Source organism: Lithobates pipiens, unplaced genomic scaffold, assembly GCF_037356315.1.
Source record: "Lithobates pipiens isolate NorthernLeopardFrog02 unplaced genomic scaffold, aLitPip1_a1.2 Scaffold_13, whole genome shotgun sequence".
Classification (NCBI taxonomy): Eukaryota; Metazoa; Chordata; class Amphibia; order Anura; family Ranidae; genus Lithobates; species Lithobates pipiens.
Genome location: NW_027507718.1, coordinates 27,773,678 through 27,800,289, shown reverse-complemented (window position 1 = coordinate 27,800,289; position 26,612 = coordinate 27,773,678). Strand labels below are relative to the sequence as shown.

The window sequence follows — 26,612 nt, the reverse complement described above, 5'->3', positions numbered from 1 at the left end:
AAATACTGCTCCTCCCACAACAGCCAATGTAATAGACTTAACTCACTTACACTGCACATATGAGCGGATGATGGCGTCCTCCACAGGGACTCTCCACATCTCCTTTACTCACTGGTAGCATTGGCTCTCCTAGTACGCAAAGACCGAAGTGCTACCTTCTCTCTGAAGCCCCATACACACTATCAGTTTTTCTGCTGAGTTTTTCCTTCAGATTTACCAAAACCATATAATATGAGGTCAAACCTTAGGAGTTTAAATTTGAATGCAATCAGGCAGGCCCTTGCACTACATGGTTTTGGTAAACCTGAAGGAAAAACTCAGCAGAAAAACTGATAGTGTGTATGGGGCTTAAGTGTGTATAACCAACTCAGACATCACAATGAGGTGGCCACGCTCCATCTTGGACACAGATTGCTCCCAAAGGGGTGTATGAGAAGAGGGGGGCCAAATCTACTACTGCTGACTAGCACTACCACCTTTTATGATACACACCTGAAACAATCATCCAAACACTGGTCATAGAGGTTTGATGCAATGACTCCCAACACTGTTTTGTACTCCTATATCGCATAATTTTTAAGTTACTGTGTGAAAAATATTATTTTTGATCTTATTGTATTAAAATACCAATAAAAATCTATTGAAACAAAAAGTCAGCTGCTACAGTATATATATGTAGCTGCTGAATTTACATTTTTTTCTCTGGGGGGGGACAGGACGGGGGGGGGGACGGGACTCTGCTTTAATGCAATATCTGCCTAGGTAAAAAACCTTCTGGGTGGGTTCAGCTTCCCCCTCAGCCCCTTCTTATACTTACCTGAGCCCAATCTTGATCCAGCTCTGTACCTGAGAGCAGGTTCTCTCTCCACTGGCCAGGCAGCAGTGGGAGCTATTGAATCCTGCTGTTGTCAATTACAGCCTGTTGGGAGAGAGCGGAGGGGGGGGGGGGGGGGCTGAGCCACGCTGTGTGTATCAATGGACTCACAGAGCATGGCTTGGGATTGAGCCTGCATGAGTGCCCTCATAGCAAGCAATCTGACCTAGGACCCCAGAAAAGGAAGATCAGGGATGCTGTGTGCAAAACCATTGCACAGAGCAGGTAAGTATGACATGTATTTTTTTTATTTTATTATTATTATTATGTTTACAGTTACTTTAATAACACTGAATATTAATAATCTACCACAATAAAATGTATGTTTTCAGGGCCCAAACTATTTTAGACTTACACATTTAAATGCAAGCAATGTTATTCCTCTATGGAAGTGGCCATAAAGTGGACAATGTCTTAATTTTTACATTTTTATTCGCCTGCCTTACATGCATAGTGAGAAACAAGGCAATTCAACAGGCAGAAGTTATAAACCACATACCAAGCACGGGGCAGTGTGAATTAGCTGGTCATACTCAATCAATGAGATCTGTGCTCTATACTATAGAGTAAAAATTGCATTATACCATTTTGTATTAAATGGTAGTAAAATCAATTATATACTGTACTTATATGAAGTAAGAAGGGAAAGGAACATCTGTGCTAACCCCTAATCGGGGGTATTGTCTTTTGTTCATACCTGAATCCTGAAGGACCATCCAATGGATCTCAAAATGTTATCTCATCTCAATAATATTGTTTTGCAATAATGTAGTTCTATCATATATCACCCTGCAATGATCTTATGAGGGGGATTTACTAAAACTGGAGAGTGCAAAATCTGGTGCAGTTCTGCACAGAAACCAATCAGCTTCCAGGTTGTATTGTCAAAGCTTATTTGAACAAGCTGAAGTTAGAAACTGATTGGGTACCATGCACAGCTGCCCCGGATCCTGGGTTTTAGTACATCTCCCCCTATGTATTACAAGTAACTTTTTTGTGTCAGTTTTTAGGGGGACACCTTATAGAAAAAAAAGACATGGGGTCTCCTCCAAAAATGTGATCTGATCTAGATTTTAAAGAGATACCTCATGCTAAAAAAAAGAAAAAAAAAAGAAAGCAGCATGGGGCTCCCTCAAAAAACCATACCAGATCCTGATACAAGCATGCAGTCTGGCTGGCCAGAAGAGAAATGGCAGTGCGCCCCCTCCCAACAATATCAGGCAACATACTCTCAATACGGGGACAGGGGGTGCCTACAATGTCCAAAAAATGTGCCTGAAATGTTCCTGAACTAACACTGAGCTTCCCTAATGGGTGCGCCAAAAAAAAAAAATAAATGGGCACATGTAAATTGTTAGTGTTTTGTTAATACTCAACCTTCTAGCGATGTCCCTATATAAGTCGCCGCGCGCCGCGTCCCTGCCATTGTGAGCGGAGGCAGCGACGAGGCAACATCTGAAGAGAAGAAAAGAAGAGAAGAAGACAACAGAAGAACAGAAGACGGCAACAGCGGTGACAGCCCCGACAACCAACGGCCAGGGTTGTCGGGAAGAGGCCCTTGTCCTCAGCAACATGGGGACAAGGTGCTTTGGGGTGGGTGGGCACGCACCCCCCCTTCCCCAAGGCACCCCCCCATGTTGAGGGCACGTGGTCTGGTACGGCTCAGGAGGGGGGGCGCTCGCTCGTCCCCACCCCTTTTCCTGGCCGGCCGGGTAGCGTGCTTGGACAAGGGTCTGATGTGGACCTAGGGGGACCCCCACGCCGATTTTTCGGTGTAGGGATTCCCCTTTAAGTCCATACCAGGTGACGGGGCCAGCGACGCCTCCTTCGCTGCCCCGGCTACCTGGATACGCGCTCAAAATATGCAGACTTTCCTCCGTGTGTGTGGGCGAGTCCGTTCATTTCAAAAGTATGGCGGATAGTCCGGTGAACTTAGTACGCCGTATTAGTCCGCTGAAAAAGGGCCGTGTGTGGGTAAGTAGCTCGTTCGGAAAGTCCGGCGGACAGTCCGGCGGGAAGTCCGTCAGACTAAGTTGGCTTTGTGTGTACGTGGCATAAGAGAGAAAGCCATTGCATGCCAATCAGCTCACAAAGACCTATGTATGGCCGAGACTAATAACAAGGTCTGGTGATCAGTGCTGGAATTAGACCCCATGGGGTCCCAGGCATAGAAATTTAATTGTTTGATAGAAAAAAAGTGAACTGAAATTAATGATAAACTGCATTTGTTCTAAAAATATATATATATATGTTAGGCTCCGAAGAAAACATTTTTTCTTTCTTCCTGCACTTAGCATCTGCAAAATCTTTAACTAACTCATCAAACTGTATCATTTTAAGGGCACTGCTCTTGACAATTTGCCTTTCCTGGGTCATCGTGGTCTTAAGATAATACTTTATCAGTGGTAATTTCCTGGAAGACCTTTCTCCCAAATAACTAGTGACCATCATGCTCAAATATATTCTAAGAGCTACATTAACACTTGGAAAGGTATTAGCAAGCCCTTCATCATGTAATAAAGTGACAAAGTGACATAGGCTGCAAAGTGGGCAATTTCTTCAATGGACCCGCTTTTGAAGTCTCCAGGGAAAATGTGTTTAATTTTTTTATACAGGGAATCTGAGGCTCTCTCTGGCAGAGGGACCCAGGGCAAGTGTCCTTCTTGCTCCCTTATGATGGAGACAAGGTAAAACTGATGGAGACAAGGTAAAACGTAAACCTAAGAATGCAGGTTTATTGCCACACAAAGCTTCAGGAAGCCTCTGGTCTCCAACATCTAAAATAGAACTTATTTACTTTCTGAGATAACAAGTTTGTTTTCTCTATATCAGTCATAAATTCTGGAATCTCATTAACCCAGTGTCTGCAGTCCTGCTAGCCATTGCCACTTTTTCTCTCCATGAAAGGTCCAAATGACTGAAAGGCCCCCTTGAAAATATGTTCCCTACTTTCTTTTCTGTTTTAATTCCTCACTTATTACTACAAGGTCCCCTGAGATCTACAAGGTCCCCTGAGATTTCCCCACCCCTCATATCCCTGCCAGGGCTTTAGCTGGTGCATACTGTGCATACTGTTAAACTTGAGGAATGTAGGTAAAACATGTTTTTTTTTGGGGGGGGGGTTTGCAATAGTAAACCGCCGGATTAAAAAAAAAAAACATGCAAGGCAAAATTATAGTAGCACATTATGTGAAACTGGGCAGGGCTTGAATTTTCACCAGATCTTCCTTCCGGGTTGGTGAGCTCCGGTCCTTTGATTGGACAAGCCGCGATAATGCCACTGTTCACGGCACTGGTCTCTGAATAATCGGCACTGGTATGCTGTTCCTTCAGAGTGCATAAGTTGGTGACATCACTGGCGTCTTTACAAGTAAATAACTCCTAAATGATGCACGTTCAGAAGATATCTACTGTACTTATAGATAAGCCTTATTATAGGCTTACCTATAGGTAAAAATCAATCAAGGGAGTTTACTCAAGGGGAAAAACACCAGTTCAGTAAAATATTGAAAACCTGTACTGGAGGACTTAGTCCCAAGTTTAGTTAGCTAGTATGCCTCCTGTGAGCAGGCATGTTCACTAAAAGCAAATTAACAGCTTAGATGTTTTTTTTTTTTATAGAATGAACCAAAGGAAAATGCTAATGTAGCACCCTGGGGTTTAGTCAGAAATGCTCCTCACAAATTTACTTGCCAGGAGTAGTCACCCTGGTCAATTGTTAGAGATCGTTTGATTTCTCCCTAAGCTTGGCCTGGTTGTACTTTTCTTTTTTACCACTAGGTGGCCAGGCACTTGGTGGTATGAGATATGAGAGGGACAACTTAGGGTCAGGATATGGGTATATGGGGTATCTCAGCCAATGAGCAGGGGTTTTCTTGAATCCCTTGGCCTGCTGGGAGAGCCTATATATTCGGCTGGATTCAGGTGATCTATGTTCTGTGCCCTCTGGACGGCTGTCTGGGTGGACATGTGTCGTGTGCCCCAGGCTGCCAGGCCAGAGATTGGGCCTATCCTGGGGACATCTGGCTGCTAGGCTGTGTGAGGGCCTATTCGGAAGTAAGAGAGCAGTACAGGGTTGGGATTGCGGCTTGCAGTCCAATCAGAACTGACAGTTCTGCCAGCTGGAGAACATGTCAGTTGTCGGAGGTAGAAGGGGAGCGCATTCGCACCGAACGGACACGGTGAAGAACCAGAAACTTCAGGTGGTGATCAAGTCAGGGACCTAACCAGTGGAGGTGACCCTTGCAGAGCAGCCTTGTGTGTCAAGCCAGGGACCGAGCCGGTCAGCAGGGATGAAGCTTGAGAAGTATCTAGATTGTCAAGCTAGGGACCCAGCAGGAAAGCATGGGTGATGCTTGAGGGAGATACCACCCCAAAGACTGAAGGAGCTCAAGGGATTCAGAGTCAGTTAATCAGTGGGTCTAGTGAGAGACCGGATGCTCAGTTTTGAAGAACTACAAGAGGCAGTTGTAGTGAAGCTGAAGAAACTGTTACACTGAGTTAGGAATTGTTAAAGACTGTTGCCATAGGAGACAGCATTCCTGCATGTGCAGATGTGACGCCTTGCTGGGGCCTTTCCCTGCATGGCTGTCCTCCTATTGAAGTCTCGGAGTCTGCTAATTGAATCTACAACTACTTAAGGGTGTCCTGGAGCTAATCCTTTTTCCCCACATGCAGAAAGATGTCAGCTATCTTTGGCCTGGGATGTTCTCATTAGACTGGACAAGGCCAGAGACCTTGCTACACTAAATTAACCTCCTAAACAGTATTGTCATATGTATGCCTGGCTAAAAACTTTCCACAATACTAGGATCTGGCATATGCACTTTCCCATAAATATTGACCTGTAGAAATAAACAGTAAAATGTTACCTGGAACATTTGTATTAAGCTTTTCTGATAGCACCTTCTAATGAAAAATATAGGCCACTTACTTTGAACTGAATCATTATCTATGGCAATGCTTTTAACTATGCAGGATGGTTGAGCTTCATCAAACAAGTCGGTTACACTTCCAGGTAAGTCAGACTGTAACAACACTGATGGCTCATTGGGTTCAATAACACTCCGGAACAAGTCCCTGCATGTTTGTGAAGTGGAGGGTATTGCAGCTTTTCCCCAGGGTTCTGTATTAGGAAAGAATGTAATTTAATAATAGTAAGTATTCCTATAAATAAAAGCAATATAAAATAAAAGAGAAAATGTTATTGATTGTTAAAGAGGAACTGCAGTCTGCTCACATAATTTGTAATAAAAATATCTTTGCCATTCTGAAGCTTCCTTCAAACCAATTTGCATATTATTTTATATATACTGTTATTCTGTACTGGCCAAATAGGCTATAGAAATCTCCCTCCACTGAGTCTGGCTGCATCCATTATAACTGTGGGCAGCTGAAGCTGCTGCCTGTTTACTTCCTAGATTTACACAGACACACAAAAGCACACTCCAGATCTGCAGCTCTCATTTGCACTCTTACGACTCACCCCCCTCCCTTCCTGGCAAACTCTCATGAGAGTGACAGAGAGATCAGTGCATGATATCATAAGCCTAGGCTAATGACCAGACAAGAAACAGCAAGTGGGCTGTAAAAGGTATTTACTATCAGAAAAAAAATGTTTTACTATCCAAAGTTAAAACAACAAAGGCAGAAGATTTAATAGATGAAAAGGAGTAGCCATTGGGTCAGCTCCAGGCTCCTGCTGAAAAAGCAAAGTAAGGTTAAAACGGCACAGTGACAGAGTAACAGGTGCATGAGCTTGCGCAGGAAGGACATGATGGGGAGTGACTTGGATCTACCTTTACTGATGATGTCGACCATGGCCGGATTGTCTGCGGCAAAGAGCACCGTCTGTCCTGTCCAAGTGTGGCCCCAAACCTGGGCAGCTGCCATGATGGGATACAGCTCAAAGAGTGATGAAGACTGGGTGAAACCAGGGATTAAAAGAATTTCAGGGGGCCACGGTTCGGCGAACCAGTGGTGGCCGAAAATGACCGCATAGCCCGTGGAAACTGCAGCATCGGTAGTTACTTGGCTGACACTGCCGGGGTGAACATTGAAATGCGGTTCCTGCTGGTGAGGAAATCATCCCACATAGCTAAGTCTGCTACTGCTGCTTGGTCTAGTTTGAGAATTTGGTCTGGCTCTTGCACTAGAGGAAGATTAAAAGCCGTGACATAAACAACCGTCCTTGAGGAATAATCCTCATCCTGAATAGTGATGGACGAACTTCCGACGGGACGTTTCGCGAACGCGAAACGCGAACGGGCACAAACGTTCGCGAAAACGACCGTTCGCCGCGGGCTCCATTGACTTCAATGGGAGGCGAATTTCGCAAACCTTTAGGTCGAATTTGCGGCCACGGGGTAATTATTAGGGGGTAGCACGTAGTCCCACCACCTGGACAATAGCATAATACATGTATGAGGTGAATTTGGGATCGATAACTACAAGCATTTTTTTTTTATTTGGGAAATTGTTCTGACAATTCAGGACTATGGAGCTAATGAAGGCAATGGAGGAGAGGGAAGGTCAGGGACCAGGGTAGGCAAACAAGAGGGTGCAGGAGATACAGAGCACTGACAGCAGCACCGTAATACAGAGCACTGACATCAGCACCGTGACATACAGCGCTGACAGCAGCTCCGTGACATACAGCGCTGACAGCAGCTCCGTGACATACAGCGCTGACAGCAGCTCCGTGACATACAGCGCTGACAGCAGCTCCGTGACATACAGCGCTGACAGCAGCTCCGTGACATACAGCGCTGACAGCAGCACCGTGACATACAGCGCTGACAGCAGCTCCGTGACATACAGCGCTGACAGCAGCTTGACAGCAGCTCCGTGACATACAGCGCTGACAGCAGCTCCGTGACATACAGCACTGACAGCAGCTCCGTGACATACAGCGCTGACAGCAGCTCCGTGACATACAGCGCTGACAGCAGCACCGTGACATACAGCGCTGACAGCAGCTCCGTGACATACAGCGCTGACAGCAGCTCCGTGACATACAGCGCTGACAGCAGCTCCGTGACATACAGCACTGACAGCAGCTCCGTGACATACAGCGCTGACAGCAGCTCCGTGACATACAGCGCTGACAGCAGCACCGTGACATACAGCGCTGACAGCAGCTCCGTGACATACAGCGCTGACAGCAGCTCCGTGACATACAGCGCTGACAGCAGCTCCGTGACATACAGCGCTGACAGCAGCTCCGTGACATACAGCGCTGACAGCAGCTCCGTGACATACAGCGCTGACAGCAGCTCCGTGACATACAGCGCTGACAGCAGCTCCGTGACATACAGCGCTGACAGCAGCACCGTAAGCAGCCCCAGGAGGAAGTCAGCACAGCACAGGGATGGTGTGATCCCCTCATAATAAGAACCCCCAGGAGGAAGTCAGCACAGCACAGGGATGGTGGGAGCCCCTCATAATAAGAACCCCCAGGAGGAAGTCAGCACAGCACAGGGATGGTGGGAGCCCCTCATAATAAGAACACCCAGGAGGAAGTCAGCACAGCACAGGGATGGTGGGAACCCCTCATAATAAGCAGCCCCAGTAGAAATATGACACCGCTCAACCTCTTCAAAGAGGAGGGTAGGGGCATATAGTACGGTGTGCTTTTTTGGGTCAGGGAAGTGAGCCAAATGAATTAAGAAGGTCTGTGTGCTTGATTCCAAAAATTGTTTATAGACATATACATGGTCTACTGATCACATGTGTTGAATTCCTCCGAGATCCATGCCTCATTCATTTTTAGAAATGTGAGGTAGTTAACACTGTCGTGAGCTAGGCGAGTACGCTTATCGGTCACAATCCCCCCTGCTGCGCTGAACGTCCTTTCGGACAGGACACTGGATGAGGGGCAAGCCAACAGTTCGATTGCAAATTGGGCAAGCTCTGGCCAGAGGTCAAGCCTGCCCACCCAGTAGTCTAGGGGTTCATCACTCCTCAGAGCGTCCACATCGGCCGTTAACCCAATGTAGTCGGACACCTGACGGTCTAGGCGTTCCCTGATGCTGGATCCGGATGACACCTGTCGATGGGTCGGCTGAAAGAATGACCTCATATCCGAAGTCACCAACACATCTTCAAACCGGCCTCTTCTTGCAGGCGCTGTTGGATTGGTACCCGCAAATCCTTCTCTGGGAGTGGGAATTGCTCCTCTGCCAGCGCACGCAAAAGCAGAATGCAGCATTTCTCGAAGCAAGGCCTGGAAGTGCTGCATTCTGACAGCCCTCTGCGACGGCGGTAACATTTCCGCCATTTTGTGTTTGTACCGGGGATCTAAGTACGTTGCCACCCAGTACTGGTCCTTGACCCTCATGCTTTTTATACGGGGGTCCCTATTAAAACACTGGAGCATGAAGGCCCCCATTTGCACTCAAGCGGAAGGTATGTGGTGGTGGTGGTGTTGTTGGTGGTAGTGTCTTTGGGGGTGCACATAGCAGAGAGTGAAGAAGAGGGTGCAGATCGAGAGGATGAGGAGGGTGCAGAAGAATAAGGCTGAGTGAGCCACTCAACCAAGTCTGGTGCGTCCTTTAAAGTAATTGAACGCACCTTCTGCAACTTCCCACTTTGGCTCAAGGCTGTTGCTCCTGCCCTACCCCTACCACCCCTGCGGAAGGGCCTGCCTCTTCCTCTGCCTGTCATTTTTTAAATCACCCTGTGACAAAACTCTTAGTCCCTATACCGCTGAAGGACTGCTGCAGTATAGGGCAGCGGTCAGCAGTAGTGCACGTCAACCCTATGTATTGTGGACCGATAGCGGTCCTTACAGAACAGCAGACTGTAACGCACTCAGGCCTATGTACCGTAGCACCCTATACCAAGTTACCAGTCCTTATAAGAACTTTTGTGGACCAAGCAGGTTGTGTGTTAGTGATTAGCAGACTGTACGTCAGTCCCTATACCAATGAAGGACTGCTGCAGTATAGGGCAGCGGTCAGCAGTAGTGCACGGCAACCCTATGTATTGTGGACCGATAGCGGTCCTTACAGAACAGCAGACTGTAACGCACTCAGGCCTATGTACCGTAGCACCCTATACCAAGTTACCAGTCCTTATAAGAACTTTTGTGGACCAAGCAGGTTGTGTGTTAGTGATTAGCAGACTGTACGTCAGTCCCTATACCAATGAAGGACTGCTGCAGTATAGGGCAGCGGTCAGCAGTAGTGCACGGCAACCCTATGTATTGTGGACCGATAGCGGTCCTTACAGAACAGCAGACTGTAACGCACTCAGGCCTATGTACCGTAGCACCCTATACCAAGTTACCAGTCCTTATAAGAACTTTTGTGGACCAAGCAGGTTGTGTGTTAGTGTTTAGCAGACTGTGCGTCAGTCCCTATACCGCTGAAGGACTGCTGCAGTATAGGGCAGCGGTCAGCAGTAGTGCACGGCAACCCTATGTATTGTGGACCGATAGCGGTCCTTACAGAACAGCAGACTGTAACGCACTCAGGCCTATGTACCGTAGCACCCTATACCAAGTTACCAGTCCTTATAAGAACTTTTGTGGACCAAGCAGGTTGTGTGTTAGTGTTTAGCAGACTGTGCGTCAGTCCCTATACCGCTGAAGGACTGCTGCAGTATAGGGCAGCGGTCAGCAGTAGTGCACGGCAACCCTATGTATTGTGGACCGATAGCGGTCCTTACAGAACAGCAGACTGTAACGCACTCAGGCCTATGTACCGTAGCACCCTATACCAAGTTACCAGTCCTTATAAGAACTTTTGTGGACCAAGCAGGTTGTGTGTTAGTGATTAGCAGACTGTACGTCAGTCCCTATACCAATGAAGGACTGCTGCAGTATAGGGCAGCGGTCAGCAGTAGTGCACGGCAACCCTATGTATTGTGGACCGATAGCGGTCCTTACAGAACAGCAGACTGTAACGCACTCAGGCCTATGTACCGTAGCACCCTATACCAAGTTACCAGTCCTTATAAGAACTTTTGTGGACCAAGCAGGTTGTGTGTTAGTGATTAGCAGACTGTACGTCAGTCCCTATACCAATGAAGGACTGCTGCAGTATAGGGCAGCGGTCAGCAGTAGTGCACGGCAACCCTATGTATTGTGGACCGATAGCGGTCCTTACAGAACAGCAGACTGTAACGCACTCAGGCCTATGTACCGTAGCACCCTATACCAAGTTACCAGTCCTTATAAGAACTTTTGTGGACCAAGCAGGTTGTGTGTTAGTGTTTAGCAGACTGTGCGTCAGTCCCTATACCGCTGAAGGACTGCTGCAGTATAGGGCAGCGGTCAGCAGTAGTGCACGGCAACCCTATGTATTGTGGACCGATAGCGGTCCTTACAGAACAGCAGACTGTAACGCACTCAGGCCTATGTACCGTAGCACCCTATACCAAGTTACCAGTCCTTATAAGAACTTTTGTGGACCAAGCAGGTTGTGTGTTAGTGTTTAGCAGACTGTGCGTCAGTCCCTATACCGCTGAAGGACTGCTGCAGTATAGGGCAGCGGTCAGCAGTAGTGCACGGCAACCCTATGTATTGTGGACCGATAGCGGTCCTTACAGAACAGCAGACTGTAACGCACTCAGGCCTATGTACCGTAGCACCCTATACCAAGTTACCAGTCCTTATAAGAACTTTTGTGGACCAAGCAGGTTGTGTGTTAGTGATTAGCAGACTGTACGTCAGTCCCTATACCAATGAAGGACTGCTGCAGTATAGGGCAGCGGTCAGCAGTAGTGCACGGCAACCCTATGTATTGTGGACCGATAGCGGTCCTTACAGAACAGCAGACTGTAACGCACTCAGGCCTATGTACCGTAGCACCCTATACCAAGTTACCAGTCCTTATAAGAACTTTTGTGGACCAAGCAGGTTGTGTGTTAGTGATTAGCAGACTGTACGTCAGTCCCTATACCAATGAAGGACTGCTGCAGTATAGGGCAGCGGTCAGCAGTAGTGCACGGCAACCCTATGTATTGTGGACCGATAGCGGTCCTTACAGAACAGCAGACTGTAACGCACTCAGGCCTATGTACCGTAGCACCCTATACCAAGTTACCAGTCCTTATAAGAACTTTTGTGGACCAAGCAGGTTGTGTGTTAGTGATTAGCAGACTGTACGTCAGTCCCTATACCAATGAAGGACTGCTGCAGTATAGGGCAGCGGTCAGCAGTAGTGCACGGCAACCCTATGTATTGTGGACCGATAGCGGTCCTTACAGAACAGCAGACTGTAACGCACTCAGGCCTATGTACCGTAGCACCCTATACCAAGTTACCAGTCCTTATAAGAACTTTTGTGGACCAAGCAGGTTGTGTATTAGTGTTTAGCAGACTGTGCGTCAGTCCCTATACCGCTGAAGGACTGCTGCAGTATAGGGCAGCGGTCAGCAGTAGTGCACGGCAACCCTATGTATTGTGGACCGATAGCAGTCCTTACAGAACAGCAGACTGTACTGCACTCAGGCCTATGTACCGTAGCACCCTATACCAAGTTACCAGTCCTTATAAGAACTTTTGTGGACCAAGCAGGTTGTGTGTTAGTGTTTAGCAGACTGTGCGTCAGTCCCTATACCGCTGAAGGACTGCTGCAGTATAGGGCAGCGGTCAGCAGTAGTGCACGGCAACCCTATGTATTGTGGACCGATAGCGGTCCTTACAGAACAGCAGACTGTAACGCACTCAGGCCTATGTACCGTAGCACCCTATACCAAGTTACCAGTCCTTATAAGGAACTTTTGTGGACCAAGCAGGTTGTGTGTTAGTGTTTAGCAGACTGTGCGTCAGTCCCTATACCGCTGAAGGACTGCTGCAGTATAGGGCAGCGGTCAGCAGTAGTGCACGGCAACCCTATGTATTGTGGACCGATAGCGGTCCTTACAGAACAGCAGACTGTAACGCACTCAGGCCTATGTACCGTAGCACCCTATACCAAGTTACCAGTCCTTATAAGAACTTTTGTGGACCAAGCAGGTTGTGTGTTAGTGTTTAGCAGACTGTGCGTCAGTCCCTATACCGCTGAAGGACTGCTGCAGTATAGGGCAGCGGTCAGCAGTAGTGCACGGCAACCCTATGTATTGTGGACCGATAGCGGTCCTTACAGAACAGCAGACTGTAACGCACTCAGGCCTATGTACCGTAGCACCCTATACCAAGTTACCAGTCCTTATAAGAACTTTTGTGGACCAAGCAGGTTGTGTGTTAGTGATTAGCAGACTGTACGTCAGTCCCTATACCAATGAAGGACTGCTGCAGTATAGGGCAGCGGTCAGCAGTAGTGCACGGCAACCCTATGTATTGTGGACCGATAGCGGTCCTTACAGAACAGCAGACTGTAACGCACTCAGGCCTATGTACCGTAGCACCCTATACCAAGTTACCAGTCCTTATAAGAACTTTTGTGGACCAAGCAGGTTGTGTATTAGTGTTTAGCAGACTGTGCGTCAGTCCCTATACCGCTGAAGGACTGCTGCAGTATAGGGCAGCGGTCAGCAGTAGTGCACGGCAACCCTATCTATTGTGGACCGATAGCGGTCCTTACAGAACAGCAGACTGTACCGCACCCAAGCCTATGTACCGTAGCACCCTAGACAGACCAAGTTACCAGTCCTGATAAAGAGCTTTGTGGAACAAGTGAGTTGTGAATGATTAGCAGACTGCAGCAGAAGGGCAGCAGTCAAGTATAATATTCTTTCTATATTTGGAAGAAAGAATATTATACGTGTACAAGCCTATTACCGTACCACTGATACCAGTCCTGAAAAGAACCTTTGTGGAACTAATAGTAACAGCAAGTCTTTAAAATTATCCTCACTGCCTGACACACTGCTTCCTGCCTGTCCCTATACAAATTGGCAAAAAAGAGTAGGCTGGAACGATTAGCTGGAACAGCTCTTTTGTGGACCTGATAGTAACAGCTAATGATGATGATGATGATGATGATGAAGAAAGACTAATCTGGCTGAGCTGTCCCTAAAATAGCAGCATACAGCGCTCTGTCCCTTTATCTAAACTGACAAAAGAAACTCAGGCTGCTGACCTAACACCTATACCAGTCCTGAAAAGAACTTTTGTGTACCAAATAGCTAGCGTTTTCTCTGTCCCTACTCCACACAGGATCCTTTCCCTACAGTGACAGAAGAAAGAATGTAAAATGGCCACCGGATCGGGTGTATTTATAGGTTAGGGGGAATGTCCAAGTGTCCATGAGCTGTCATGTCTCAATTGGTTGTCCTGTAACACATGATAAACGTGTCACGAAAGGTTAAAGTTCTTGTATACATTAAACACGTAAGTCCGCCGGGGCGAACGACGGAAAAAGGCGTTCGAACCCGCGGACGGCGAAAGTCGGAAATTCGCCGCGAAACGACCGCCGGGCGAACCGTTCGGCCATCACTAATCCTGAAGTTCAGCACCCCTAGTAAGGCTTGCAACTGCCTTCGGATGCACCCTTTCAAACGGGTAAAGTCGTGGATAACTGTCCTGATATGGGCTAGTTTGTCAGGAGGCAGGCTAGCTTGCATTGCACGCATGTGCAATGATACCTAGAAAGGTGATAAAATGTGCTGGGCCTTCCACTTTGTGCTCTGCTATGGGCACGTTGAGATTGTTGGGATCTGCCAGGGGTGTGCCCGATTGCTCGATAAGCAGGAAGTCATCGAGGTAGCGGATGACCGCGTGACAGCGGGCCTGGTGAGACAGAATCCATGTGAGGGACTGAGCGAAGACATTGAACAGCCATGGGCTACTTTTGGACCCGGAGGTCAACTTGGTGGTGAAGTGGTAGGACTCCCTCCACCTAATACCATGCCACTACCAGAGGGACGGTTCGATAGGAAGGAGTTTGAACGCATCAGAGATGTCTGCTTTGTATAGCCAGGTGCCAGGACCTATCCCAATGATGGCTTGGATGGCTAGGTCAACTGAGGTGTACTTAAAGTGGGGTGCCCCCTAAAAAAAAAAATTTAAGTCAGCATCTACAAATACTGCAGCTGCTGACTTTTAATAATCGGACACTTACCTGTCCCAGGGTTCAGCGATGTGGGGGAACGAAGCCCCCCTCGTTTCCCGTTCCACTCGCAGCGCCGGCATTCTTACTGTGGGCACCCGGCTGCGGCTTCACAGCCGGGCACCCACTGCGTATGCGTGACACGTGACAGGTCCCAGATGACTGTGTGGAGCAAGGGGAAGTGATGTCACTAGCCTGGGCATTGAAGAAGGCAGACTACGAGGGACTCCCTAGCAACAGGCATTTAGAGGTGAGCAAAAAAAAAAAAATTTCCAATTATTTATTTTTTTTATGAATTTTCGGCAATTTTTTTCTTTTTGGTGGCAACACCACTTTAAGGGAAAATTTATCAGAGGGAACCAGGGAGTTCAGGCTGGGGATGTGAGAAGAATGAGGCGCAGATAAGTCGTACACAGTTTACTAGTGAACTTGTCCTTGACAAGCCCAATAGGACTGACTCTCCAGACTGGGAAAGGTGACTGTGGGAAGGAACCGATAATAAAGCCTTTATCCACTTCTGACTGTAGTAAGGAGTCAATTGCATTTACGCCAATGGCCGCCGACTGGAGGCTCTTACATTCATGAGTAGTGAAGGGTAAAGTGATGAGACCGGTGTGGAACCCCACTGTGAAGCTGTGTACCAGGAATATAGCCAGTGAGGGGGTGGGGTGTGTAGAGAGTTAGAACCCCAACCAACTGACATCTATCCAGCCTAGTCAGGATTTTATCTCCTGTTTGAGTTGACAGGTGATCCTCGGGTGAACTTTATGGCATGCTGTGCAAATATGGAGTAGCCTTCACTGGCCATGGAAGGATCCACCATGATTAAAATTGTTGGGGTCTCCTCCTAGAGAAAGGATAGGCTGTCCTAATCTGTCCACTGACCGTGGCTGACCGGGGGCTGGAAAGCCCTTACCGGTGCTGGAGGAGGAAGGAGGATAGCAGGGGCGCCTTGTTGTCACTTCAGAGCACCAATTCACCATGTGGGTAGCGGACTGGCAAGTGGTGCAGAGAGGGGAGCGGAGGCCTGCGAAGTGGCGGCAGAACAGCTCCGTGTCAGAAACACTCCAGTCTGTCTTGACCTGGAACTGGCTAAGCTTGGCAGCTGCCTTGGCCCAAAACGAGTGGTGGTAGTCATAAAAGGCGTGCCCTCCATACTTGTACCCTAAGCCCGTGATTGAATGGAGATATAGGTCCAGCTCTTCCCTCCTGCTGGGGGTGGCTGAGCAGACAAAACCTCTGGACATTCTGAATGACAAATAAAATTTGGTGGCTGTTAGTTTGCAGGTGAGCCTGGGGTCTCGACTTGGCGACCATCGAGATGTCCCCCCAGGTGTATGCTCTGTTGTCAGCCAAATCCTGCACCAAAATCAGCAGAAATGCTAGATTTACATCCTTGCCCTCCAAGATGTCCTTCCTGAGGCTGGCAGGGACAAGGTGAACAGGGAGGATAGTAGAAGTGGACTCTGGTGTACCTGCAGGAGGGGATGCCAGTGTTGTGACCATGACTGGGTCAGGGAGGGTGGTGGGAGGGCGTACCTCCAGAGCTGCCACTCTGGTCTGCACATCAGTAACTGTTGCGGACAGGGAGGTGATCATGGCGTGCAGCTGGGAGAGGGCCCCAGATATGGACTGCAGGGACACCTGATCGGCTCTGGGTCCTGCAGTGGCTGTTGGCAAGGAAGAATAGCCTAAAGAGCTCTGCCTTCCTGGCCGTAGCAGGGTAGAGGATGCCCCTGCGTCTAAGCTCAGCTATGAGCTTGGGAAGGGTCTATGTGCAGAGGGACTTCATGGTGCCACTCTCTGAGCCCGGGTGGCAGAGGGATGGGTGTGAGGTTGTCACTGCCAGCCTGCGACATGACTATGACTATAAGACAATAAGGGGGTGCAAGTGTTTTACGAAGAGCTGTAGCATTGGATAGAAAGCAAAGTGGGGCACAGAAACTGGGTATTAAGAGAAAGATCCGTGAACTACACACCTGAGTGGCGCCCTAGTAGCGAGGCCCTGGCACAGATCGAGACTGAGTCGACCAGTAACCTGCAATGAGGGTGATATAAGTGTAACATGAGATTGGTACAAGGATAGTGGTGCGCTGTACTAGAGGATATGTAAATTTACAATAGTTGTGTATTGTGTAAACATGTAGAGATAAAATCCTAGTAAAACCAACAAGGTGGCCAAAGTAAGTATAGTTAATAGTTAAAAGTGTATATACAGGTAAGTGAATTCGGCTAGTACTACATCAGATATATGACAAGAGTAAAATGTAATAACGTAATTATCATATAGTCTCTTGGATCAGTAATTTGGCATACACATCAATACACACAGGTAAAAATAATTCATAAAAAATGGTGATATTATATGGCGATAGTAGAAGGTGCAAAAATTAATATTTAAAATTAAATTAAAACACGTAAAGAGTAATACAATTTGTTGGAAAAAAAACGACAAAGTGCAGTAGTGCTGAATCCAAGTGGAAGAAAGCACAATTTGAACAATCGACTGTGCTTTCTTCCACTTAGATTCAGCCCTCAGCACTACTGCACGTCGGTTTTTTTTTCAACAAATTTTATTACTCTTTACGTATTTTAATTTAATTTTAAATATACATTTTTGCACCTTCTACTATCTCCATATAATATCACCATTTTTTATGAATTATTTTTATCTGTGTGTATTGATGTGTATGCCAAATTACTGATCCAAGAGACTATATGATAATTACGTTATTACATTTTACTTTTGTCATGTACTACTAGCCGCCATTCACTTACCTGTATATACACTTTTAACTATTAACTAAACTTACTTTGGCCACCTTGTTGGTTTTACTAGGATTTTATCTCTACATGTTTACACAATACACAACTATTGTAAATTTACATATCCTCTAGTACAGTGTACCACTATCCTTGTACCAATATCTTTTTTCGGGTTCAGACATTTCCCTCCAGTGAGTGAAGCAGTACCCCATTCCACAAGTATTTTTTTGCATTTTGGCGCATGAATACCTTTTTACTATTTCCATATAAGTGTATATATAAGTGTAAATATATATATATATATATATATATATATATAGTAAAAATCGAAAAACCGCGCTATTCACCACCGGGAGTGGCTTAAGCCAGATAAATAAAGATAAAAATAAATAAAAATAAAACCTCTATATGGATATGATATACCTGTATGTAAAACACTACATAGGCTGCTGCCACCCGGAAAAAAGAGAATCCCTTAATAAGGTTCCTTTGAAAATGGATTGGCTGGAATAGTATCGGGTTAAATGGCGCTGCCTAAAAACAGGTTTCCATTCCAAAATGGACTCATGAAGTATAAATGGATAAAGAATAAATAGGTAAAGATAAATAAAAATAAAAATAAAAATAGAAATCAAGGTCTTTTTTCAAAGAACCCAATAGTGTCCCTCAATCTAATGAGGCTCTATATTAATGAACCCAGAAAACCAGAAGGACCCCAAATTCACCCTAACAAGGTTATATCAAACAGTGGGTGTGGTAAATCTGTAGGCCACCGGGGACAGTGGACACAAAACCTGGAATCCTAGTACACCCGTTGCATATTAAATCTCCAAAACAGCAGGGATAGCAAGAGCTAACGATGTTGGAACAGGCTAGAGTATTTCCTTACAAAGGATGAAACAACCCTCAATCTCAAATAAAATATAACTTTAGACCAGAAAAACTAAAAATCACATATAACAAACTAAATGTGCAACCTAATGCGATTATAGATCAAGTCGCAGCAGTGCGAAAAAAGTGTTGCTCACTGGTGAACCTACTAAAAAAAATTCAAAGTACCAGAGGTTCACCAAACCAGTATATAGTGCTAGAGGTATCTATGTATATTTGGCATAACATACATTAATAATCAACCTAAAATCACATATGTATACTCAAACTGTGTTAAGTGAAAAAACCTACACCAGTGTCTATATTAAACCTGTGTGGTGTGACAAAGATATAAATATAGGCCTAATAATTAAATATAGAAAATATGTAAACACTTTACATGCCAGAAATATAGACGATTCTAAATAAGAAAAAAGTGTGTATGTGTTAGTACACACAAGGGGTGAAAAAATGATACCAAAACCTTTTAGTGATATAAGGTAAAAACTACTCTAGACCATAAAAAATATATATATGTGAAGAAGTGCATATACCCATAAAAAAGTAAAAAAATTAATTAAAAAAAAAATAAATAAATAAATAAAAATATAAAAATAAAATCAAAAAATATACACAAAAAATATATATATGTATATATACGTGAAAATACAGGACAAAATATATATGCGGAATAAGTCCCAAATAAAAGTTCAATGATGTTAATTCAAAAAAGTCCTTAAAAAAATCTTTAAAGTGACTTTGGTGCTTCCTATGCAGTCTTCACTGTGACTTCTGTGCTCCCCCACCAGGAATCCTACTCACCAGAAGTAAGTACCCCTGCAGGGGTTGTGCGCCTTAAGGATCAATCTCCAGATGTCCCGTTCTTTACTTTGTGGTAGATGACTAAATATGCATCAGCATGGATTCCATAAGTCCTCATGGGAAAAAAATGGAAGCCTCCATAGTGTAATCCGTAAAAAATGATTTATTGGCACAGTATAAAAAATATATATATAAAGAACAAAAAACAGCACATCAAAAAAGAAAAAAAAAAAAAAAAAAAAAAAAAATTATACTAAAAAATGGCCACAACTCTCGTAAAGTGAGTTATACTGCGAGACCACAGTCCATCAGGGGGTTGGTAAAATAATCCCCTCAAAAAGGAATTCCGGGTTGCCCCCAGAAGATACCATAAAAAGTATATGTTAATGCTAAGAACACAGCGTGAATTAAAGGCACTATTTATGGGGATCCGAAAACAAACCTCCCTATAGGGGTGATAAATCTCAGCTGCGTCCCCCCTGGGATAGAGCCATTCCCGTGGTGTTCAAAGCTAGAAAGCACAATTGTTCCTCGGGATCCGTATCCACCATACGGATCCCGAGGAACAATTGTGCTTTCTAGCTTTGAACACCACGGGAATGGCTCTATCCCAGGGGGGACGCAGCTGAGATTTATCACCCCTATAGGGAGGTTTGTTTTCGGATCCCCATAAATAGTGCCTTTAATTCACGCTGTGTTCTTAGCATTAACATATACTTTTTATGGTATCTTCTGGGGGCAACCCGGAATTCCTTTTTGAGGGGATTATTTTACCAACCCCCTGATGGACTGTGGTCTCGCAGTATAACTCACTTTACGAGAGTTGTGGCCATTTTTTAGTATAATTTCTTTTGTTTTTTCTTTTGTTTTTTCTTTTTTGATGTGCTGTTTTTTGTTCTTTATATATATATTTTTTATACTGTGCCAATAAATCATTTTTTACGGATTACACTATGGAGGCTTCCATTTTTTTCCCATGAGGACTTATGGAATCCATGCTGATGCATATTTAGTCATCTACCACAAAGTAAAGAACGGGACATCTGGAGATTGATCCTTAAGGCGCACAACCCCTGCAGGGGTACTTACTTCTGGTGAGTAGGATTCCTGGTGGGGGAGCACAGAAGTCACAGTGAAGACTGCATAGGAAGCACCAAAGTCACTTTAAAGATTTTTTTAAGGACTTTTTTGAATTAACATCATTGAACTTTTATTTGGGACTTATTCCGCATATATATTTTGTCCTGTATTTTCACGTATATATACATATATATATTTTTTGTGTATATTTTTTGATTTTATTTTTATATATATATTTTTTTTTTTAATTAATTTTTTTACTTTTTTATGGGTATATGCACATCTTCACATATATATATTTTTTATGGTCTAGAGTAGTTTTTACCTTATATCACTAAAAGGTTTTGGTATCATTTTTTCACCCCTTGTGTGTACTAACACATACACACTTTTTTCTTATTTAGAATCGTCTATATTTCTGGCATGTTAAGTGTTTACATATTTTCTATATTTAATTATTAGGCCTATATTTATATCTTTGTCACACCACACAGGTTTAATATAGACACTGGTGTAGGTTTTTTCACTAAACACAGTTTGAGTATACATATGTGATTTTAGGTTGATTATTAATGTATGTTATGCCAAATATACATAGATACCTCTAGCACTATATACTGGTTTGGTGAACCTCTGGTACTTTGAAATTTTTTTAGTAGGTTCACCAGTGAGCAACACTTTTTTCGCACTGCTGCGACTTGATCTATAATCGCATTAGGTTGCACATTTAGTTTGTTATATGTGATTTTTAGTTTTTCTGGTCTAAAGTTATATTTTATTTGAGATTGAGGGTTGTTTCATCCTTTGTAAGGAAATACTCTAGCCTGTTCCAACATCGTTAGCTCTTGCTATCCCTGCTGTTTTGGAGATTTAATATGCAACGGGTGTACTAGGATTCCAGGTTTTGTGTCCACTGTCCCCGGTGGCCTACAGATTTACCACACCCACTGTTTGATATAACCTTGTTAGGGTGAATTTGGGGTCCTTCTGGTTTTCTGGGTTCATTAATATAGAGCCTCATTAGATTGAGGGACACTATTGGGTTCTTTGAAAAAAGACCTTGATTTCTATTTTTATTTTTATTTATCTTTACCTATTTATTCTTTATCCATTTATACTTCATGAGTCCATTTTGGAATGGAAACCTGTTTTTAGGCAGCGCCATTTAACCCGATACTATTCCAGCCAATCCATATATATATATATATATATATATATATATATATATAATTTTTTTTTTTTTTTTTTTTTTGCCTGGGGAGAAACAGCCAACCTGGTGTAGGATGAAAAGCTGAACTTGACTGGCCTGAGGAAAAGACAGAGAAGATGATGAGTGGCCGGTTTACCACTGTAGATAAATGTTCAATTGGATGTCGCTATTTGTATGCAAGGCTGATTGAGTGCCCCCAAGATGTGTTTGCAAATTGTTTTGTGCCCCGAATGTTTAACGCTACTGGAGATAATATTGCGTGTCTGCAAGGGTCTCGATGAGTATGAAATTGTTTGAGATGATATTGTGTGGTCTCTATGAGTGTTAGGCTGCTGAGACGATATTGCATGTTTGCAAGGGTCTCAACTGGGTTGTTGGGATGATATTGCATAGTTGCAAGGGTCTCTATTAGTGTCAGGATAAAACAAAAGAGAGGCACCTCTAAGTGCAATATGTTTAAAACTTTTAATATCCCAAAGGGATTAAAAACAATTACAAGATCAATGTTAAAACGGGCTCATCATGTGTGTGGTAAGGAGGTGATCCGGCATCAGGTTTTGTCCCAGTGTGTATCTCTGGAATTCTCAGGAATATCCAGTAGCATGGGGAATCCCAAGGAGGCCAGCAGAGGGAACCTGCTGCTAGGAGAACGCCAATAGTGCAGCCGCACAGCAAGAGACAGCTTGGAGCGCAGATCCCGGAAGTGACGTCAACAGGAAGGGGACCGAAAACCAGTGAGGTTATCAGCATGGGAAGCATTTCAAGAAATATTGATTGGTTCCTTCTTCACACCAATGACAATGGTCTGTGGGCGGGATGTGGGTGGAACTATAGGCAGGTTTAAAAAGGCAAGGAGAACAATAATAATAGCCCAGGATTATAATGCAATTGCCACTAATGGTGATAAAATAGTTGTGCATAATTGTGCAAGAACGCACATTAAGCAAGTGAGACAGGACAGAGACATACATACCATACATACAAAAACATATATACCAATTGGTCCATTGCAGTAGGCATGTGGATATAAGATCTATATTCCATAATCAAACACATGCAGTTGCAACTGTTAATATACAGATGTAAGGATACGGATGATGAACATGAAAGATGGTATGTGAAAAAATATATATAGATACAATTAAAAATATTAAAAATAAAATAAAAAATGTAAATTAAAATATAAAAAAATATATAATAGTAATAAAAATAAAAAGGAAAACAGTGCTTTGCTCTTCTGAGTGCTGCCTTAAAGTGTGTGAAGATCCCATGCTGCTGAATTTTGTCACCAATTGAATGCATCTCGTCTGAATCTTATCTCGATGAATATGAGGTTTGTCTTGAGACAATATTGCGTAGTTGTAAGGGTCACGATGAGTGTGAGGCTGCTGAGATGATATTGCGTTTGCAAGGGTCTCAACAAGAGTGTCAGGCTCCTAAGACGATTTGTCTGGCTGCAAGGGCCTCAACGAATGTCAGGTTGCTAGGGTGAGACTGCGTGGTCACAAAGGTTTTGATGAGTGAGAGGTTGCTGAGATGGTATTTTGTGGTTGCAAGGGTCTCAGTCTAGTTTGCTGAGATGATATTGCGTGGTTCCAAGGGTCTCCATGAGTGTCAGGCTGCTGAGATGATATTGCGAGGCCACAAGTGTCTTCATGAGTATGAGGTTTGTCTTGAGACGACATTGCGTGGTTGCAAGGGGCTTGATGAGTGTGAGGCTGCTGAGAAGGTATTACGTTTGCAAGGGTCTCAAATGAGTGTCAGGCTGCTGAGATGATTTTGCATGGCTGAAAGGGTCTCAACAGGTGTCAGGTTGCTGGGCTGAGAATTGGGGTGGCAAAGGTTTTTTGGCAAGTGAGAGGTTGCTGAGACAATATTGCGTTTTTCAAGAGTCTCAACAAGAGTGTCAGGCTGCTGAGACGATTTTGCATGGTTGCAAGGGTCTCAACAGGTATCAGGTTGCTGGGCTGAGAATTGGGGTGGCAAAGGTTTTTTGGCAAGTGAGAGGTTGCTGAGACAATATTGCGTTTTTCAAGAGTCTCAACAAGAGTGTCAGGCTGCTGAGACGATTTTGCATGGTTGCAAGGGTCTCAACAGGTGTCAGGTTGCTGGGCCAAGATTGCGTGGTCGAAAAGGTTTTTTATTATTTTATTTATTTATTTATTTATTTTTGACGAGTGAGAGGTTGCTGGGACGATATTGTGGTTTGCAAGGGTCTCAACAAGGTGAAATGCTTCTTAAGGCCCATACACACGATCAGACTTTTTGACAACAAACATGCAAATTAGCTGTTTTGGAGCAACATCCGACTGTGTGTACGCTGCATCGGACAAAATTTTTGGTTTTCATCAGACTTTTGTTGACTGTGTGAACGGACAAACTTTCTGGCAACAAAAGTCTGATGGAGCAAAGTCTGATTGTGTGTACAGAAAACCATAGGACTTTTGTACAAAGTAAAAACAGGCATGCTCAGAACCAATGCAAAAGATCAGACTACAATACAGAAGTTGACCAAAGGTGGCGGTAAAGAGCAGAAAAACCACGTGATTTGGTGAAAGTTGGCTGAAAAAGTCCTGCTGTGTGTATGCAATACAAGTTCAGGGCCGACGCCCTTTGTACAAAAATCCAAGGGAAAGTTTATACAAAGTTCGATCGTGTGTATGAGGCTTTAGACAGTTTTGCATGGCTGCAAGGCATCAACGAATGAGAGTTGGGTTACTGAGAAAATGTAATAGAAACACCTGGTTTGTTTGGCGGCTTACCATACCTCTAAAGGCCCATACACACGATCAGACTTTTTGACAACAAACATGCAAATTAGCTGTTTTGGAGCAACATCTGACTGTGTGTACGCTCCATCGGACAAACTTTTTGGGTTTTCATCGGACTTTTGTTGGCTGTGCGAACGGACAAACTTTCTGGCAACAAAAGTCCGATGGAGCAAAGTCTGATCGTGTGTACAGAAAACCATAGGACTTTTGTACAAAGTGCAAACAGGCATGCTCAGAACCAATGCAAAAGATCAGACAACAATACAGAAGTTGACCAAAGGTGGCGGTAAAGAGCAGAAAAACCACGTGGTTTGGTGAAAGTTGGCTGAAAAAGTCCTGCTGTGTGTATGCAATACAAGTTCAGGGCCGACGCCCTTTGTACAAAAATCCAAGGGAAAGTTTGTACAAAGTCCTATTGTGTGTATGAGGCTTAAGCGAGCAGTATAAGGAATAAGGACAATGTCTTTTTGGTTCGGTTCGTAGGGGGAACTAACGAACGACATGGAGACAAGGAATGGTAATTGATATGACATAAAGAATGTGGTAACGAATCTTACCTCGACAGTGAGCCATGCAAGTAAGTTTGCGGCGGACTGTGGTGGGAGTGCAACGTATCGGGAAGGTGTGGCGGATGCTGTGCACTATGCAAAATAACAAAGTTTGGTGTAGTATAATAGAATGAGAGAAGTGCGTACGAATGATTCGTACATTTCACTGCTGGATCCAAACTGACATGACAGGGTCCGCATCTGTCTGTAGCAGGTATGCAACGTATCCAAAGCGTGCCATGTGGCGCCGTACATGAAGCACACAAAATCACTTGATTTGGCAAGAACCGTGTATGGACGATTCGTAAGTTCCGAGGCGGGAACTGAACACACGATATAGGAGAAACAACAAATGGCAATGGTTAGGACATGATATGAATGCAGTAATGTAGTAATGACAAGTAATGACTCCTACCTACGACAGCGAGCAAGACTTGATCAACAAACCACAAATAAGCAACCGCAACACACTATTCAGGAACAACAGACTCACAAACACGAAGTGAGCTGAAGAGTCGACCTGGTGATGTAACGAATCGCACACTGGAACCGACAAAGAGTATGGGCGAGTGGTTTGCTTAAATATCCTCCGGGCTCCTCCCATAAATTAAGGCAACCGTACTGGCCTTCTTATATATACATATATACACATACACACATACGTAAGACAATTTGATATGCATAAATATAACAATATACTATACGCTGTGATAGAACCGAAATACATATAGCCGTATGCAGAAGTACAACACTCCAAAATACTCCTATGTGGTAGAGATCAGTTCAAGCAAAAGGGGACTGGAGGAACACAGATACAGGTATAGTGGTGTACTTCTGCATACAGTTGTATGTATTTAGGTTTTTTCTTTAGTAGTAGGCTATCATGATCCTGAAGACGCGGGCATAGATTCCTGTGAAAAATGTTGAGGAATAACAAGCCATCTTTGAAATGGACATCATATTTCATTATGAGTTATTGCTCCTATATACTCTATAATGATGCAAGGCTATGTAACATACCACATAGTGGGCTTTGCCACATTAAAAAGTATGTTTGACGTGTTTTAGTTGGACTCTCTGTCTAGTCTTCAATTTATGGTATTAATAAAGTGTAAAACTGGGGAGTCATTCTCCATGTTCAATTTTAAACAATGCATCCTTTTATGTGTTACTCTTTGGGACACCTTTTTTAATACTTTAAAGAGTTTATTGAGGCCAGTAATAATACAATATGAACAAGAAACACAATGTGATCCATGGCTATACAATCAAATAAGCTGAAGGTTATCTATCGAAACAAAATACATCATACTAGGAGCTGGTACCAAAATAGTACGGTATGGTAGCTATCACTTTAGCCAAATGGCTCCACTTTAGGCGGTGATATAAAATCCTATAGCAGTGCTATTAAATGAAATCAACATACATAGTTCGAATACCACGTGCAAATATAACCAGAGAACATATTTCCATTGTGTTTGACAAGGAGTGGGAGAGTCATAAAGCCTCAGAAGAGAGTTATAGAAAAAGTAGGTAGCAGAAAATAGCGGGAAAAAGCTCGGAAGAGGGGGGGGGGGGATAGGGGCCTTGAGGGGAAGAGGAAACGAAAAATAAGATAAACGAGTAAGTAAATGAAAAGTGATAAGAATGGAAGAGGGGAAGGGGAGATCAGAA

At 44.3% G+C, this 26,612-nt stretch overlaps 1 protein-coding gene across 1 annotated transcript in view; it reads right to left on the bottom strand.

The window, feature by feature from the left end:
- LOC143975837 (uncharacterized) overlaps nucleotides 1-26,612 on the bottom strand; it is a 140,873-nt gene that overhangs the window by 60,018 nt on the left and 54,243 nt on the right. The window contains exons 3-4 of the mRNA XM_077478401.1: nucleotides 6,673-6,796; nucleotides 5,808-5,999 (exon numbers count right to left, since the gene is read on the bottom strand). Coding sequence (XP_077334527.1) covers nucleotides 5,808-5,999; nucleotides 6,673-6,796 — 316 coding nt within the window. The remainder of the gene's footprint in view (nucleotides 1-5,807; nucleotides 6,000-6,672; nucleotides 6,797-26,612) is intronic.